Source organism: Acipenser ruthenus, chromosome 8 (assembly GCF_902713425.1).
Source record: "Acipenser ruthenus chromosome 8, fAciRut3.2 maternal haplotype, whole genome shotgun sequence".
Classification (NCBI taxonomy): Eukaryota; Metazoa; Chordata; class Actinopteri; order Acipenseriformes; family Acipenseridae; genus Acipenser; species Acipenser ruthenus.
This window is the reverse complement of record NC_081196.1, coordinates 12,234,519-12,251,892: the sequence shown is the minus strand read 5'-3', so window position 1 is coordinate 12,251,892 and position 17,374 is coordinate 12,234,519. Positions and strand designations below refer to the sequence as shown.

Sequence of the window (17,374 nt, the reverse complement as noted above, 5' to 3'; positions counted from 1 at the left end):
TGCCACAGTATCAAAGCCTGGCATGTTGGGAAGCTGCAACAATGGCAAAAAGAAGAGTAAGTGGATGCCAAGAGAGTCAGGTGTGGTCACAAATAGTGTGTATAAAACTAAATATACTACATTTTTAACAGAGCTGAATTATTACCAGAAACCCCACAGTGGAATAATTGCTTTGGGCACTTTTTGTTGCATCTTCATTTTTTAATTGTCTGTAAAGCCCTTTGTACTCTGGGAGATGTGGGGTTTGAATCACATTGATAATTAGTAATTTCATGAATTAAATCACAAGTTCTCATGGGCATTTGCTCTCACATGATAGAAAACAAAATGCTATTTTTTACACTTTAAATTATTTTCAAGGATCAATTCCAGGCAGTTACAATATTGTACATTCACTCAGGAGTTAGACCCCTTTCACACTAATCTTCTTGGTGTCCCTGAATAAATAATCATTTCATGAATGTCAATGGCTGTTGTACCAGCCTCGGCAGTGTCCTTCACAGTAAGTAGCTTTGGAGGTCAAATGCAGAACAAATGTCCCATCCAGTTTTGCATATCTGCGATACCACTGCACTTGGATTGTTGGTATTTACTGATATTTAATAAAATGGGCAATGCATTCTCCATCCCCAGTCATTCTGCATTGATAGAAATGGATCAGACTTGTAGGTACCAGTGTACTTGAGAGGCAGTGTTTACACATTATAAGATTATTATCTGTTCAGAGATACTATGGCATTTATTAAGCATGAGATTTACCAGTGGTAAAACACTGATAAGACATGAATACTACATATTTTGTCAGGCAGGCTGTTTAGATCACAAACATAAAAACATCCAGCTGTCACTGTTATCAATACGCATTAACATGCATAACTAAATGTGTTCGCTAATAGACCTTGGAAACTTACATACAGTACACCATCATAGTGACCATGGTAACTGCTGATTAAATAAGTACCATACTGCTATGGTTTAGAATATTGTCAGCCTAAAGCAAAGATTATCAGGTCAAGTTATGTTAGTATTATTTTAATTTGTAATCTGTTTTGTTTTATTTTGAAATTCTCTAATTTGCAAAGGTAATCCCAGAAAACCACAGCCATACATTTTCATGTGTTACGTTCTAAATCATGGACTTAATAAAGTACAAACTCACTTGATTTGGCACAGCTTACAACAAAATGATAGTACTGGGACAAATACTGAAATACTCAAACACACCTTGTATTAAATGTAATCAGAAGCAAAAAAATACCATTTTTAAATGTGTAATAATCTAATTATAAATGAAACAATATCTGTATATTGTAAAAAGGTTTGCACTCACTCGGGTTCGTTGCCCCTTTAAAAATAGACCCGGCACACAGAAATGGATTTTAAGCGCTGGTGCGCTATTTTTAATCAACACAAAAATTAAACAAAACACACAAAATAAACACCTAGCTCGGTACGAGCACTAACTAACACACAGGAACACCCTGGCTAACACGGGACAGCTACACTGTTTCCCCGTCCTTACAAAACACACTGGTTTTATACAGCACTTACTTTTTAGCTCATGACTGCCAGGAAGCAGAGCACACCTTTCTGCCTCCTTCTCCTCAGCAGCCTTGAGCAGACTAGCTGCCTCTCTTAAATACCCTGCACCTGGTTTTAATTTAACAATAGCTACCAGGTGCAGGGGATAATTAATAATAAAACAATTAACAAATCAATGAAACAATAAAGTAAAACAATTAAACTAAACAAATGTGCATTCTGCACATGTTTTCCACTCAGGGAGGCTTTAACCCCCTCCCTGCTGTGTTACACTTCCCCCCCCTTGTCTTTTCAAGACACCGGCCACTCGACGGCCACCTCCCTCCACCCTTAAAAGACCACCCACCCTCAAGTCCAGCAATGTCAATTGTCGCCCTCTTCCACGGGCGGGCTTGAGGGTGGGTTGGTCCCTCCGGCGTTTCCAGGGATGGACCTAGGACCGACGCGGAGGGACCCAGACGGCTTGTCCAGGGCGACCACAGCGCAGGCCGGTGACCGGGAGCCAGGACTGGCAGGCAGAGGCGCGTGGCTGTGGACCGGTGCAGCGACGTCTTGAATCTCAGGGGGAGCGGAGCAGTAGGTAGGCGGAATGGAGCAATCAGCAGGGGGAGCGCCAGCGACGTCTGCCTTTTGCGCAGTGACGTCTTCATCCTGCGCAGCGACGTCTGGGATTCCAGGGGGAGTGAAGCAAGGGACCAGGCAGACGACTGTGCCTGGCTGTACTGCGACCTGGGAGCCAGGTCAAGCGGAGGGAGGTCTGGGCATTCCGGCCTGGTGTCCACGCTGCCGGGACAAGGGACCTCCCTCGGCAACGCCGGACTGGCTTGCAGGGGAGGCGGCACATCCTCCCCCTTGACTTCCACCGGTGACTCTGGCAACAGTGGCTCCTCCCCTCTGGGCTCTGAAAGCGGCGGCTCCTCCCCTCTGGGCTCTGGAAGCGGCGGCTCCTCCCCTCTGGGCTCTGGAAGCGGCGGCTCCTCCCCTCTGGGCTCTGGAAGCGGCGGCTCCTCCCCTCTGGGCTCTGGAAGCGGCGGCTCCTCCCCTCTGGGCTCTGGAAGCGGCGGCACCTCCCCTCTGGGCTCTGGAAGCGGCGGCTCCTCCCCTCTGGGCTCTGGAAGCGGCGGCTCCTCCCCTCTGGGCTCTGGAAGCGGCGGCTCCTCCCCTCTGGGCTCTGGAAGCGGCGGCTCCTCCCCTCTGGGCTCTGGAAGCGGCGGCTCCTCCCCTCTGGGCTCTGGAAGCGGCGGCTCCTCCCCTCTGGGCTCTGGAAGCGGCGGCACCTCCCCTCTGGGCTCTGGAAGCGTCGGCTCCTCCCCTCTGGGCTCTGGAGACTGCGGAGCTACGCTAGCCTGCTCCCATTCCAGGAGTAACCGCTCCAATTCGGTTGGCTCCCGCTCCTGTCTCTTCTGCGGTGCCAACCCCATCTCTCTCTCCCATCTCTCCAGCTGCTCCTTCTGAGCAGCGGCCTTTCTATTAATCTGCTCGATCAGGTACCATAAATCCATCTTTCTGGGTCGTAGGGGCGCCCACACTTTCTGACACCAAATGTAAAAGATTTGCACTCACTCGGGTTCGTTGCCCCTTTAAAAATAGACCCGGCACACAGAAATGGATTTTAAGCGCTGGTGCGCTATTTTTAATCAACACAAAAATTAAACAAAACACACAAAATAAACACCTAGCTCGGTACGAGCACTAACTAACACACAGGAACACCCTGGCTAACACGGGACAGCTACACTGTTTCCCCGTCCTTACAAAACACACTGGTTTTATACAGCACTTACTTTTTAGCTCATGACTGCCAGGAAGCAGAGCACACCTTTCTGCCTCCTTCTCCTCAGCAGCCTTGAGCAGACTAGCTGCCTCTCTTAAATACCCTGCACCTGGTTTTAATTTAACAATAGCTACCAGGTGCAGGGGATAATTAATAATAAAACAATTAACAAATCAATGAAACAATAAAGTAAAACAATTAAACTAAACAAATGTGCATTCTGCACATGTTTTCCACTCAGGGAGGCTTTAACCCCCTCCCTGCTGTGTTACAATATTCATCAAAAATGTTCAAGAATATTTAAACGTGATAAATCCATGTTTATCCTTTTACTGCCATTGTGCTAATATTGCCTTTTTTATTTTTTTTCCTTTTTTGAAATTTGTATCATCCATTAAGAAATAGCCTAAAGCTATTTAAACATTTCAATTCAAATCTAAAGTAACTATAGTGTGAAACAAAATCGAGCTAACAATAAGTAATGCCTTTTCAATACAAGAATGAATGAAGGTCAAACCACAGTAGAAGCGCTTGTGCTAATGTTAAAATGGGCATGCAGCTATTATTTAAAGGCACAGTATTGATGAACGCAATTCATGGAGCCAAACAGGGTGCTACACAGTGTCATAGATAAGTGTCATGTTATTTGCAGAAATCCTTGCTATATGTTCCTTTTGGAATCAGATACAAAACACAGCCTGGCAGTTATCAGGATAACCACTGGAGTTGAAAACGCTTAGCGAGGAACCATCAGCTGGTCTGTACAGTTCATTACCCAACCAGCAGTCATCCCCGATGAGACAATACAGAAGATCTTCAGGCCATACTGAGCGAACTTTTATAAAGACCCATTCAAATTTGTAAAGAAGTTATTCACCTGTGAGAAGAATGGCACACTAAAAGCATCTAAGGTTGAGCTGGAGAGATATTTGGAGGAAACACATACAGATTCAAAAAGGCAGGAGCCTATGTCAATTCCGTCAGACATCCCACCTATCAATCCACCAGAATACCAAATGGAGGACTGTGCACCTAAGTGGAAAGAAATAGAGCAAGCTGTGAAAAAAGCAAGGGCTTCATCATCTCCAGGGCCTAATGGAGTTCCGTACAGAGTGTACAAGAGTGCTTCAGGAGTTCTACGAATTCTGTGGAAATTGATGAAAGTGGCATGGGAAAAACAGGTTGTACCAAGAGCATGGCGCCGAGCAGGTGGAGTCTTTATACCTAAAGAAAAAGATTCTACAAGCATCAGTCAGTTTCGTCCCATTTCCCTATTAAACGTAGAAGGCAAGATTTTCTTCAGCATTATTGCTCAGAGATTGTCAGCTTACCTATTAAAGAACTGCTTCATTGACACTTCAATACAAAAAGCGGGCATTCCAGGTTTCCCAGGTTGCTTAGAACACATCAATGTGATCTGGCAACAAATTCAATCAGCTAAAAAGGAGAGGAAGGAGCTCCATGTGACATTCCTGGATTTGGCTAATGCATATGGTTCAGTGCCACATGAACTACTTTGGGCAGCATTTGATTTTTTCAGTGTACCGATGACAATAACAAATTTAGTGAAAGCCTATTTTGGAGATTTGCAATTCAGTTTTTCAACTTCAGAATTCAGCACTACATGGCAATGCCTAGAGGTTGGAATAATGGCAGGATGCACCATTTCTCCACTGGCTTTTACCATGGCAATGGAAGTAATCATTAGGGCATCAAAATGGGTAGTAGGAGGAGAGCGCTTGGCTTCTGAAATGCGACTACCACCAATTCGAGCATACATGGATGACATGACAACCATGACTACAACAGTAGCCTGCACTAATCGATTATTGAGCAAATTAACCAATAACATTGAATGGGCACGAATGCAATTCAAGCCCACTAAATCAAGGAGCATCTCTATAATTAAAGGCAAAGTAGTAGATAAAACATTCTTCATTAATGGTGAGGCAATACCAACAGTGTCTGAGAAGCCAGTGAAGAGTCTTGGGAGATGGTACGACGGGGATCTAAAGGACACAGTTCGTGTGGGAGAAGTTAGACAACAAGCAGTGGAAGGGTTGAAGAGCATAGACAGCTGCGCTCTACCAGGTAAACTAAAACTCTGGTGCTTTCAGTTTGGTCTACTGCCGAGGTTGCTGTGGCCACTGACTGTGTACGAGGTTTCTTTGACAACAGTAGAGAAGCTGGAAGCTTTAATCAGTTCATACATCAGGAAATGGTTGGGAGTTCCACGCTGCCTCAGCAGAGTGGGACTTTATGGTAAAGGAATACTGCAGCTACCAGTCTCTGCTCTAACCGAGGAGTTTAAGTGCGCCAAGGTCAGACTGGAAATGACATTAGTAGAGTCACGCGATAAATGTGTAAGGGAGGCAGCACCTGTGTTGAAAACTGGAAGAAAGTGGGCGGCAAAGAAAGCTGTGGAAGATGCAAAGGCTGCCCTTCGAATTGGTGATATCATGGGGCAAGTTCAGCATGGAAGAGGGGGTCTTGGTTTCAGTTCAACTCCTCCTACATGGCACAAGGCGGCCCCAGCTCAAAGAAGGAAGCTGGTAGTCAACGAGGTGCAAAAGCAGGAGGAGAGGATGAGGTGTATAAAGGCCATTTCCCAGGCCAAACAGGGAGAATGGATGAGATGGGAGAGTGTGGAACAACGCAAGATTGGCTGGCAAGACCTATGGTCAATGGAACAGAGCAGGATCAGTTTCCTCATCAGGTCAACATATGATGTTCTCCCATCACCACAGAACCTAAACCTCTGGGTAGGAGAGGATCCCTCATGTCCTTTGTGTTCATCACCTGCAACATTAAGGCACATTTTGACAGGATGTAAGGTGGCTCTTAGCCAAGGACGGTTTACTTGGTGCCATGACCAGGTGCTGCGAGTGTTTGGCCTTAGCATTGGAAGACAAGCGTAACATGACCAATAAGTTGCCACCTGTTCCATCAAAACATTACACACAAAAGACAACATTCCTCCGCCCAGGAGAGCAACCACCAAGAAAAGGTGTTAAAACCAATCCTCGCCCAGGACAACTGGAAGCTGCTAGAGACTGGAATATGCTGGCAGATGTTGGTCAACGGCTTATTTTTCCACCTGAGATTGCCACCACTAACCTTCGACCAGATATTGTCTTGTGGTCTGGATCAGCACGCCTTGTTCACCTGGTAGAGTTAACAGTGCCATGGGAGGACGCTGTAGATGAGGCGTATGAGAGGAAGAAACTGCGGTATGCTCAACTAGCCACTGAAGCGGAACAGCGAGGATGGAGAGTTCGGGTTTACCCAGTGGAAGTGGGTTGTCGAGGATTTGTGGCACACTCTACAACCCGGTTTCTCAGAGACGTCGGATTCAGTGGCCAAGAGTTGCGTCGCACAGTGAAGAACTTATCTGAAGCAGCAGAGAGGAGCAGCAACTGGCTGTGGTTGAGACGGAAAGATTCTGGCTGGGGACAGGTAAGTAAGCTGGGCTGAGTTGAGTGGGGGACGGAGGGGGGTGATGCTGGGACGCCAGAATCACCGTCGAGCCCTCTTGAGGTGTCGTGGGCTAGTCGACGAAACACTGAGGATGGAAGGTGCCCACTTGAAAACTCCAGAGATGTACCCTACTTAGCTCAATCCAGACGGTTGTCATGCTGATGCGCTGGGGAGGCCGCACTTTGGTTGATCCCCGGAGCCAGCATCGCAGCCGTTGTGTGTGCTGATGCGCCAGGGAGGCAAAATAAGCTGATCCCTGGAGCCAGCATTACACTTCAGCCATTAACACCAGACAGAAGGATATCTACATCATCATATGGAAGGAAACGTAAATGGATGGAGACGCATATGGATCACATTAGTTTACTGTAAAGCTACGTCTTAGTTGGTGCTTATCTTGGCGAGTTCAAATCAGCATGAAGTTTTAACATCTACTCTCGTGTAATGGAAATCATGACAAATGTCAGGGAAATAAAGGAGGTTAATGCTACTTAGCATTTTTATTTTGCATGCTGTCATTTTTGTTGCTCACCTATGAATAAATAAACTCGAAACTGCAGGGTTTTTTTTAAACAAAAACAAGGCATACTCAAGGGCATAATCAAATGGGGAATGTCATATCAGACTGAATGGATTGTAAACATGGGGTAAAACAGCGGCTTTTTAAAAGAACTGGCCATTTTTTCTATCGTTGAACTTGACCGAGAATCAGAAAACAGCTGTGCACTGAGTATGAAGCCGATACCTAAAGGTATTACCTTGTTATCACCCAGGTAAAAGTCACATAGCCCCATAGTAGCCAACTTTAAGTTGCTAGCTGGAAGAGTTTATAAGATTTCAGCAGTTGCATTATTTGCAAACTCATAAAACTGTCAAAAAAGACAGCGACCAGCAATCTGCTTTTTGTTAAACTGACAGTACTGCACTTGCTAAACAAAATGGACGTCTTTAGAACACTTTGTGCATCTATCAAGTCTTCCATTCAGCCCTCCAGCAGTATTGACCAACGTCTATAATGACCTACATTTTTGATGCCATTCTATAATGGTGCCCACGCTGTCTAAAATTAATTTTACTGCCGAAAGATATTATCTTATAGAATACAAGGAAAGTCCTATCCAAGTAACCTTAAAACCTACCCAATATCATGTCATCAACTTATACAGTATGATTATGTTGTATTGCATGACTAAAGCCTTGTTTGAGTTGAAAGAGATTTAAAAACTGTCCTGTTTATTTTCATCGACCGCAAAGCAATTTCAGGGGGACAGGAGATCAAGAACTCTGCCAAACCAAACACCTCTTGTGACTCGGGTAACTTAAGCAGCACATGTTACCAAGCTTCAGTACTGAACCCTAGAGACAACTGACATCTGGTCTTATCTGGAGTTTACCAGAAGGGGTCACTGTGGCACAGTTAGGTGAACCAAACCCAATTGGTTTTCAGGGGTGAGTGCCTTTATTTTGAACCTAAAAAGAACTACATATTATTATATCTTTGCTTGACTTAGCAACTTCTGTGATATAGTGGTTAGGGCTCTGGACTGAGGGTCGTGGGTTCAATCCCTGGTGGGGGGACACTGCTGCTGTACCCTTGAGCAAGGTACTTTACCTAGATTGCTCCAGTAAAAAAAAACCAACTGTATAAATGGGTAATTGTATGTAAAAAAATAATTTAATTGTATGTAAAAATGTGACAATCTTGTAACAATTGTAAGTCGCCCTGGATAAGGGCGTCTGCTAAGAAATAAATAATAATTTGGTGATATGAGTTCATGTCAGGGAGAGAACTGTTATATTCCTTTGCTGTCTGTAAACATTTTTTGTATTCCAGCAATAGAAGCTTATGCAGGATAAGTTATCAATTTATCGGTTTTGTCCTGCTGCCCTGTGACCCTCCAGTAGCACACATCTTATGCTTTGGTAATTTGAAAATGACTGCAACTAGAAGGGGAGCCACATTAAAAATGACTGCTACAGCAATTGGCCTCTATAGGCTTCTCTGAAGACCTGCCAAGTCATTTTTAGACCGTTTTCAGAGTGATTGTAGTATTAAAAGGGGAGGAGGTTTCTATTACTATACCTCCACTAATTACCTTATTTTACAATGTACATATAATTGCTAACTGAAATGCTTGCTAATTGCACTGTATAGTAGAAAAATACAACAATGTTACTGTTTGTCCTTCATTTTTCTATTGTTTTACCTGGCTTTTGAATCTCGAGAATCCTAAGCTCTGAGACTAACAGCCTTCCTCATTATTAAAATCATGTGACCGTGTAACCTTTAAACTCTCTCAGCCTGCCTGACAAAGCCAGGTAAACACAGACTTAGAGAAAATAATATCAACTCAAAGGACTCAGAACTAATGATTGCAAAGGCTAGAAAAAAGTCAAATGTAAACATAAGCTACTCTTCAATACTCACAACACAATTTACACCAGTTACTTGTTTGATATACATGTTTGTTTTTCCAGCCCTGAAAAGATTCTAGGAAATATCTCCAAGTCACATATTTACTGACTGACAGTGAAGTACCAAACCCAATCCATTAAAGTCATACACGCAGACAGAATTGTGCATGACACAGAGACATGTTTGTATTTTCACTCTGTGCTTCCAACATTACGCTTTTCTATATTTCAAGAGATGTTTTTATTCAGCTGATGCTGTCACTTCTTGCTGCCTTTTAGCTGAAAATCACTAACAGGGCAAACTCTCTCTCATCCTCTTTTACTCTGAGGAATATCAGAAGGGCACAAAAGGAACGTCACAAGCGCAGCCAGACCTGCTCGCAGTGGAGCCCGGAAGGATATGAAATCATCTGACGCTAGATCCTCTGAATTGTTTCACTGGATTATTTTATTTATTTACTTATTTACTTGTTTATTATTATTCCTTGCATATTCTAAAAATGCAAGTAGACACTTGATAAAAAGCTATTCCTTTAAAGACATCTCATGTTGTAACACAATCCAACTGTGACCATTCTTTCAGCTCCATGGACAGGGCAGCTGTAGAATGTACTCCACTTCACTCAACCTTATTTCCCATAGAAACATGACTTTGACAGGCTCCAAAAAGTTATAAATACTTATTTATTGCACAAATACTGTAGTATTAAACTGAAATGAGGGGGTAACATCCAAAGCAGATGTTCTATAAAAAGAATGTGTGAGAGTTATAATTATAGATTATTACCTCCAACAGTACATTACTGAAACAGGAATTTATTCCCGAGAAAAAAAGACTTCTTTCATTATACTAAGTCACACTTGTGCACCAAGTCATTTCTCATTTTATCACCCTGACTTAAGTGAAATATAAGGTGAGCCCAAAGCTGTCATTCAGAACTCTTTCTTTTATACATAAGCATTCTCCTACTTATTTTATTGACTGCTATGCGCCTGAAGCTAAGGTTATCTGGGTGTCCTTACATAAACAGGCAATGCTGTTGTTACACCACCTGCAGTGTAAATTAATTCATTTACATGACGTGGTTAGAATTTGGTAAATGGATGACAAACATCACCCTCTACATGAGTTATTTCCTTGCTGCCCTTGTTAGATAATTGTGGGATTTGTCAGTAGCATTGTACATTTGATAGCATAAGCATTTAATGTAAGAATCGGCCCAGTAACAAAACTGTCCCAGTAATACAACAATTAAAAGTATATCGAACAATTCAAGATGACCAGGTAAGACATTTGTTCTTCGTTTTACTCTAAAAGCTGGTTTCTGATATGGATTAGATTTTGGGGAATATGTTATTTATTTTAGTTTTCCTCTATGCAAACTGTTCTAATTTGCTGTTCTAGTTTGTACTATTTAAAAATATGCTTTCTTCTTTCTGAGAGAATGCTTCATTTTTTTGTTAAGATATGATTAGCAAATTAGTCAAACCTTCTTAAAAAAAACAAGCAAACGCAAAACGAATTGCTAAACAAAGACATGTCCATGACACACACCTAGAGAAAGGACATTCAATATACTGTACAGTCAATGGAACAAAGCCTTTAAAAAAACAACTCATTGCTTGGGACAGAAACTTAAAAGTCAGCTTTCATTTCATCAATATCCCTTTTTTAATAAAACTGTAGTGTTCACAAAAGGATTTTAAACGCAGAATTCAACGCTGTGTTACTGTGTTTTTGAGGCAAACAGAAGCTAGGTTTACCCTTGTAAATTTTCTTCCAGATATGTTACGTATCTGATTTATTCGTGGGACTCCGGTACAAAAACCTACATCATGACTTTCATTTTTCTGGACTGGGTTGTACTACCCTAATCCCTAATTAGGTGTAAATGACATACTGTAGCAATGAGCTATGTGTTCCATTAACCTCTGCAGCATGATGTAGTGCTCTTGAATGTCTAGTATTTGATAGCAAGTGAAATTGACAAAAAGTTAACCAGAACCATGCATCAAAATTGCTCTTTCCCACTGATCTCAGATGTGTACTGAATGTCATTCAACCACACTTTTGAGATTTCATTTTTTTGTGCTTGAGTCAAAATGAAAAATAACATTCGGTTTCACTTCAATGGGTAAAGCAATGCAGAGCTAAAATTGACACAATGCATTTTTTTTCTTCATATTTTGAAAATAAAAGCAAATTCACTTGGCATCTCTCACAGATTCACACTAAATTGTCTTTTTCTGTGTCTGTATTTCAGAATCATTTTAACAAAATACACCAGCTTAAAGGAACTGTATCCCTTGCCATTTAAAGTGACACAGTTTACAACTGGTTTCACTTAAGAGCATTGTGCTTTTTTTCTCAAAAGCATTGGCAGTTTATGCACACACTTGGTTTAAATGAATTGACAGTGCATGTAGATTACATTGGACGATGTGCAAACACAGAAATAAAAGCCTATCCTGTTCATACCAGGTGATGAGGGGAAAAAGTTGGCTCATGATTCTAAGTTTTGACAAATACTTGATTTCCAAAGCCATTTAGTTAAATGTAAGGAAATAAAAGATGCTTCAAACTGTTCCAGGAGTTGGACGCCTTTAAAGAAATGAGAACAGTCTTTTCAAATTGGAGCCTTGGCAGGAAAGTGGCCAGACATCCCCGGTAGCAGCAGCATCACCAGGCAAGATTTCAATAAAGTGCTGGCTTCTGACAAGTTAGCTCCATGCCAGCTTGTTTTCTCTAGCACTGTGCAAGTATTCTAAAGGGACAATGATATTTAATGGAACGAGAGCCTACATTTTTTCTAAAAGGATGGGCTTTGTGTCTGAAACAGTTATCTGAAACTATTTATTGTGCCTTCCTACCATGAACAGAAAGGGCCAATTTAGTAAAATGTCAAAGGGCTGTATTCCAACCAACTGGATGATAAAAGCTCTGTGTTAAACAAGGCTGTGATTTTAATATTGGTAATCCCTTTAATTAAAAACAGTTTCAATAAATATATATAGTTTTGTAAGGTTGTATTAATGTTATTAAATGTCTTCCCATGTAGTAGAACACGCACAAAGACATGTACAAAGACCAAGTGCTGTCTTATAATATTCGATGCTTCAAAATATATATATTTTTTTACTTGAGTGCAGAAGTAGACACAAGTCCATACATCCCAAAATAAACACCTGAGATACACCTTCTTGTGGTACAATTACACAAGATAGCTAGTTTGTAACAATTTGTTTTAAAATCAAGTTTTAAAACTTTATTGTGTAAGATCATGATATACATGCAATTAGCATTCATCTTATAATTAGTATACTATCTTGGCGGCTGTGTGGTCCAGTGGTTAAAGAAAAGGGCTTGTAGCCAGGAGGTCCCCGGTTCAAATCCCACCTCAGCCACTGACTCATTGTGTGACCATGAGCAAGTCACTTAACCTCCTTGTGCTCCGTCTTTCGGGTGAGACGTAATTGTAAATGACTCTGCAGCTGATGCATAGTTCACACACCCTAGTCTCTGTAATTTGCCTTGGATGAAGGTGTCTGCTAAATAAACTAATAATAATAATAATAATAATAATATCTTCTAATACAGTGTTGGTGTAAGAGTACGCTTAGCTGGAATTCTAGTGTACATACTACAAGCACTGATGTACATTACAGTACATTGCTTTTAGTAAACACATATTTAAAGGCTGATGACAGAGTTCAGCGTCATACGTTTATGTGCTGATGCTTAAGCGGTCGTAAGAGTTTATCTCATGAATACAGTGAGGTGTGGTAGCTAAAAAAAATCAAAGCATTAAAACATTCAACTTTGGTCTGCACATAAAAAAAAAAAATCTAATGTGCAAATGGATAACAATGCTGTTATCACTCAAGCTAATCTTTTTTGAAATGATATTCTCACAGCATGATTTACAGAACAGAATGATCTGATCTGACTGTTGGTGTGCTTTTCAGTAATGTAAAATTGGCATGCGACTTATGAGTCACAATTTGAAAACAATATATCAGAATCAAAATGTATCAGAGGTCTAAGAGCTATGTGTCTATAATGATCTATGATAGAATGAAAACCAGCACTTTGGTATCCTGCAATAAGCCATAGCTCTAAACGTAACCTCTGCAGCAGAAGGAATCTGGCAATGAGGCTCACTGGTCACGTCGTGTTTAAGGTTGACCTGTCATGAATAATGGTTTCGGTCCAACAGCTCTAGCAGCTATATATCATGCAGTGGCCTGTGCACTATATGTAAATGCAATAGGCAAAGGGATCTCAAATATCCGCCGTGTAGCTCAGTCTATACTACACAGCACACAGTACATTACTCTTCAGGTTGATGCGATACTGCAAATGCTTTCTTTTCCTATTTCTTTTTTTTCTTCTGCATCCTTTAATTAGGTTGAACATTTGCACACATCTGTGTTTTGGAAGCCTCTGTCAGCATTGGATGCTCGTGTCCTCCAGCCATCAGGCAATTGATTCCGCTCTGGTTTAGCTTAAGGGACATGCAATATGTTCATTCATTTGTCACTTAGTTTGCTTGTGCTTCATTAGGGATGATAACATTTTTTTTTTCCCTGCAACACTTCTACATCAGAATACTAAAACACTCTCATAAATCAGACAAGCACCCATTTGTTTATCACAAGGGACTAAATGTGGTTCATAATCATTAATGAATTCCACTACATATGTGAAGAATGTCTGCAATTTTCTTCTGATCACAAATGTGTAGGACCGATGCTACTAGTGTTTATGGTTTTCTAGATAGTCTGCTCTGCATGGATATGAAACTGTAAAGTGCACCACCTAAAGCACTGTGCCATCTCTCCATCTTTTATTTAACTGAAGATTTATGCCTCTATATAAAGAGGTTTACATTTATAATCTAAGAACTGTGCTGTATCAGGCTACCGAGAATTAGATCATTACCACAGAAACGTTTCAAAACGCAATAACCAATACATTGTTTATGTTTTTTTAAAGAAATCTTTCCACATAAGCATTGGAAACACATAGATGTTAAATAAACTAGCCCTTTATTTTACCTTGACATTTATTCATTAACAAAACTGGTTTAATCACTTGCTGTACATTGTATATTGTTTGGTCTATAAATTCACATAAAAATGTATTCCGCATAAACATCAATGTCACCAAACCTATTAACTTCTGCAGAAACAGACAAGGCTAGAACCATTTCCCTATGCTTTATACAGTCAACTTTTCGTACTGTACAAGAACAGAGTTGGCAGGAATCATATATCTGAATTGATGAAATTGGAAACTGACACCTATGGCCAAAATCATCTGATGTACCGTCGATGAATACTATGCAGGGAAATCCTCTTGAAGGTCAGAGTATCTCCTTTTTTTTAAAGAGAATAAAAAAAAACTCCCCCCAAAATCCTTTCCTCACTTAATTCTCTATTGATTTTACTACAAAACAAAACTAAACAATTGCTTTGCTTCAGATTTAGTGCCTCTTAGACATGAACCATTAGAACAAATTAACAGATCTGTGCATAAGCAGTATTTTTTTTTCCTAATGAGGAATGAAACATCTTTAATAAATTAATCATAAAATAATATTAACATTAAAAGAACACAGCACAAAAAATGAAGACACAACAAGACCCACTAAAATGTGTTTTCTTTGTCACACATCATTGCTGCTTTGAAGATTCCACACAATAATGAAATAGCTTTGCAGGGTATGAGCCATACTGGCAGTATCAAAACAAGAAGCAATAGAGTACTGCTGACCTTAGGAAAATGTGAACAAAGTGATGGGGACTGACGAAAACCCGGAATGTAAGAGAAGGGCCACCAATGTGAGATCATTTAACCAAACAGGAGCCACACCTAGACTGCCCTGAGATAAATCACATTTCATTCTTCTAGTCAATCAGCTATTTTTACATCACCCCCACCCCCCATTTAAAAATCCAGTTACTTTTAAACAACACTGAAATACTTGAACCTGCATTAATATAGAACTTAAATCGTTTGTAGCTAAAACGATAATCAGTTAAAAAAACACACAGCAATACAAGTCATATTACAAGTGCCTTGGTGATTAGGCAGTGCAATTTTACCAAACAGGAAACACACATCAGGCCAGTGTGACTCTAAAATAGACCTTCTGCTGCAATGGACAAACTGCTAGGTCACACAATTTGAGTGACATGCAGCTACACTCTATCAGAACACTGCAGTCAGCTAATACAGCACAGGCTCTTCAGAGCAGCAGCAGCAGCAGTAGTACCCCCTCTTTGAAATGTGTATCCCTAATTAAATTATTGAAATCGGTCACCAGATTTACTTACAGGCATTCGTTACAGCAAAGCTGTTAGCTGTTTCAATGTTGTCCACATGAGGAACCAAATTAAAAGGCGCTTCAGTCGCGTTGGGGCTGGTGTTGTGTAGAAAAATTGCTAAGCGAAAAGCAGTGTATTCCTGATCTGTGTTTCTGATGAAAAGACCTCCTGAGAAAAAACATAAACAGCAAATTAGGTTTATTATTATTATTATTATTATTATTATTATTATTATTATTATTATTATTATTCGAATCACTTTCCGAGCAATTACTGTAATTATTAAGCGGTGGGGGGGATCAGCCACATGACCTCCCGTTTAGAATATTCCTTTTTATGTATAAAACAATTTTACTGCGATTATTAGATTACCAGTAGTTTTACTGCACTTTGGTTTTATCTCCATTAAATACATGGTAAGCGTTTTTTTTCTTCTTCTAACATGTGAAAAATGTAGCATTGCGCCTATATAACTAAGTAATCGAAATTATATCCTTTTTGAAATGCACAACACACACACACACACACACACACAAGAATCAACTTTATCAACAGCCTCTCATGAAATGCAGAATCAGCTAGTCCTAGTAGAATCTCATTAGCAAACGTCTTTGGTACTCCACGATAAATTATGATGCAGTGCTGGAATAAATTAAAACTACCTCTCGTGAAAAAGGGGGAAAAAGAAGACACAAGATGTATGGAAAAGAAAACCACTAATAAGAGTGCATGCGGATGCTGTGTAACTTTTAAAAGGCACACGTTAATTAATACATGGTACAGTATAAATGAAAAGCATCCCATCAGTGTGACAGATTGTGTGGACACTGCAGTGCTTTTTAACAACATAAATGAACAAAGCACACTGAAACACAAATTAATGTAGGGTAACATCTATGACAACACAAACAAAGATGATATTATATTGCATATGGGGCTAAACACAAGGCTACATAATTAGTATCTTACATCAAGATCTTCCAGTTAGATAAGTGGCTTTATTTTTTTATTTTTTTGTACTTCTACCAGCCACAATGACTTTAAAATATTTTTAAACATGTACCACGTACAGTAACAAAAGACCATTTGTACCATGTACCCCAACCTGCACTCTACAGTCTAGTCTTAGACACACAGTACGACTAATTTACTATGTTTTTTACTCACCAATTTGCACACTGCTAGGGAACGCTCCCATTGCCAATCCCCAAAAGCTAGAAATTAGCAAGACAATCTGCTTGCAAATAATCCTCATCTTGTTTTGTTAAAAACTGTTGAGAGACATTGAGGATGATGGCACACGAGGAAAAAAAAGAAGTCGAGTTTTAGCAATCCATCCTTAGTGGTTTACCCGCAGTGTCCACTGCCTTAGAAGAGGCTCCGTCCGGCATAAATGTTGCACATGCAAGATGGGGGAGACTCGCTGGTAGTGGTGGGAGCGTCTAGTGGCTGCATGGAGAGTTGAGACATGCGCGATCTCTCTCTCTCTCTCTCTCTCTCTCTCTCTCTCTCTCTCTCTCTCTCTCTCTCTCTCTCTCTCTCTCTCTCTCTCTCTCTCTCTCTCTCTCTCTCTCTCTCTCTCTCTCTCTCTCTCTCTCTCTCTCTCTCTCAGTCCTATAAAGCAGTGATGTACCTTATTAACCAAGCAGGGTCATTTTCTCTCCACTAGTGTACTAGTTTCTCTCCACTAGTGTAATAGCACTCACTGACTGGATTCTAAATCCTGTGGCACCACTTCCTTTCATCAATACAGCTATGTACATGACAGACCTTTGCTCACATAACAGGTAAATACTTAAATCATAAACATAGTCTCAGGCTGTAGCAGTCTGTAGG

The 17,374-nt window shown here is 40.8% G+C and overlaps 1 protein-coding gene across 7 annotated transcripts in view; it reads right to left on the bottom strand.

Moving 5' to 3' along the window:
- Positions 1 to 16,999, bottom strand: part of LOC117406340 (glutamate receptor 4) — a 96,042-nt gene extending 79,043 nt beyond the window's left edge. For 3 of the 7 annotated variants that reach the window (XR_009329328.1, XM_034923118.2, XM_059028512.1), the window contains exons 1-2: positions 16,706 to 16,996; positions 15,548 to 15,706 (exon numbers count right to left, since the gene is read on the bottom strand). Coding sequence is in view for 6 of the 7 variants with exons in the window: in XM_034923118.2 (XP_034779009.1) it covers positions 15,548 to 15,706; positions 16,706 to 16,793 (247 nt within the window). In the remaining variant the exon portion in view is untranslated. Of the gene's footprint in view, positions 1 to 15,547; positions 15,707 to 16,705 lie in introns of all 7 variants that reach the window. The other 4 variants (XM_034923121.2, XM_034923119.2, XM_034923117.2 and 1 more) reach the window with 4 other exon arrangements.
- Positions 17,000 to 17,374: the final 375 nt, after the last annotated feature.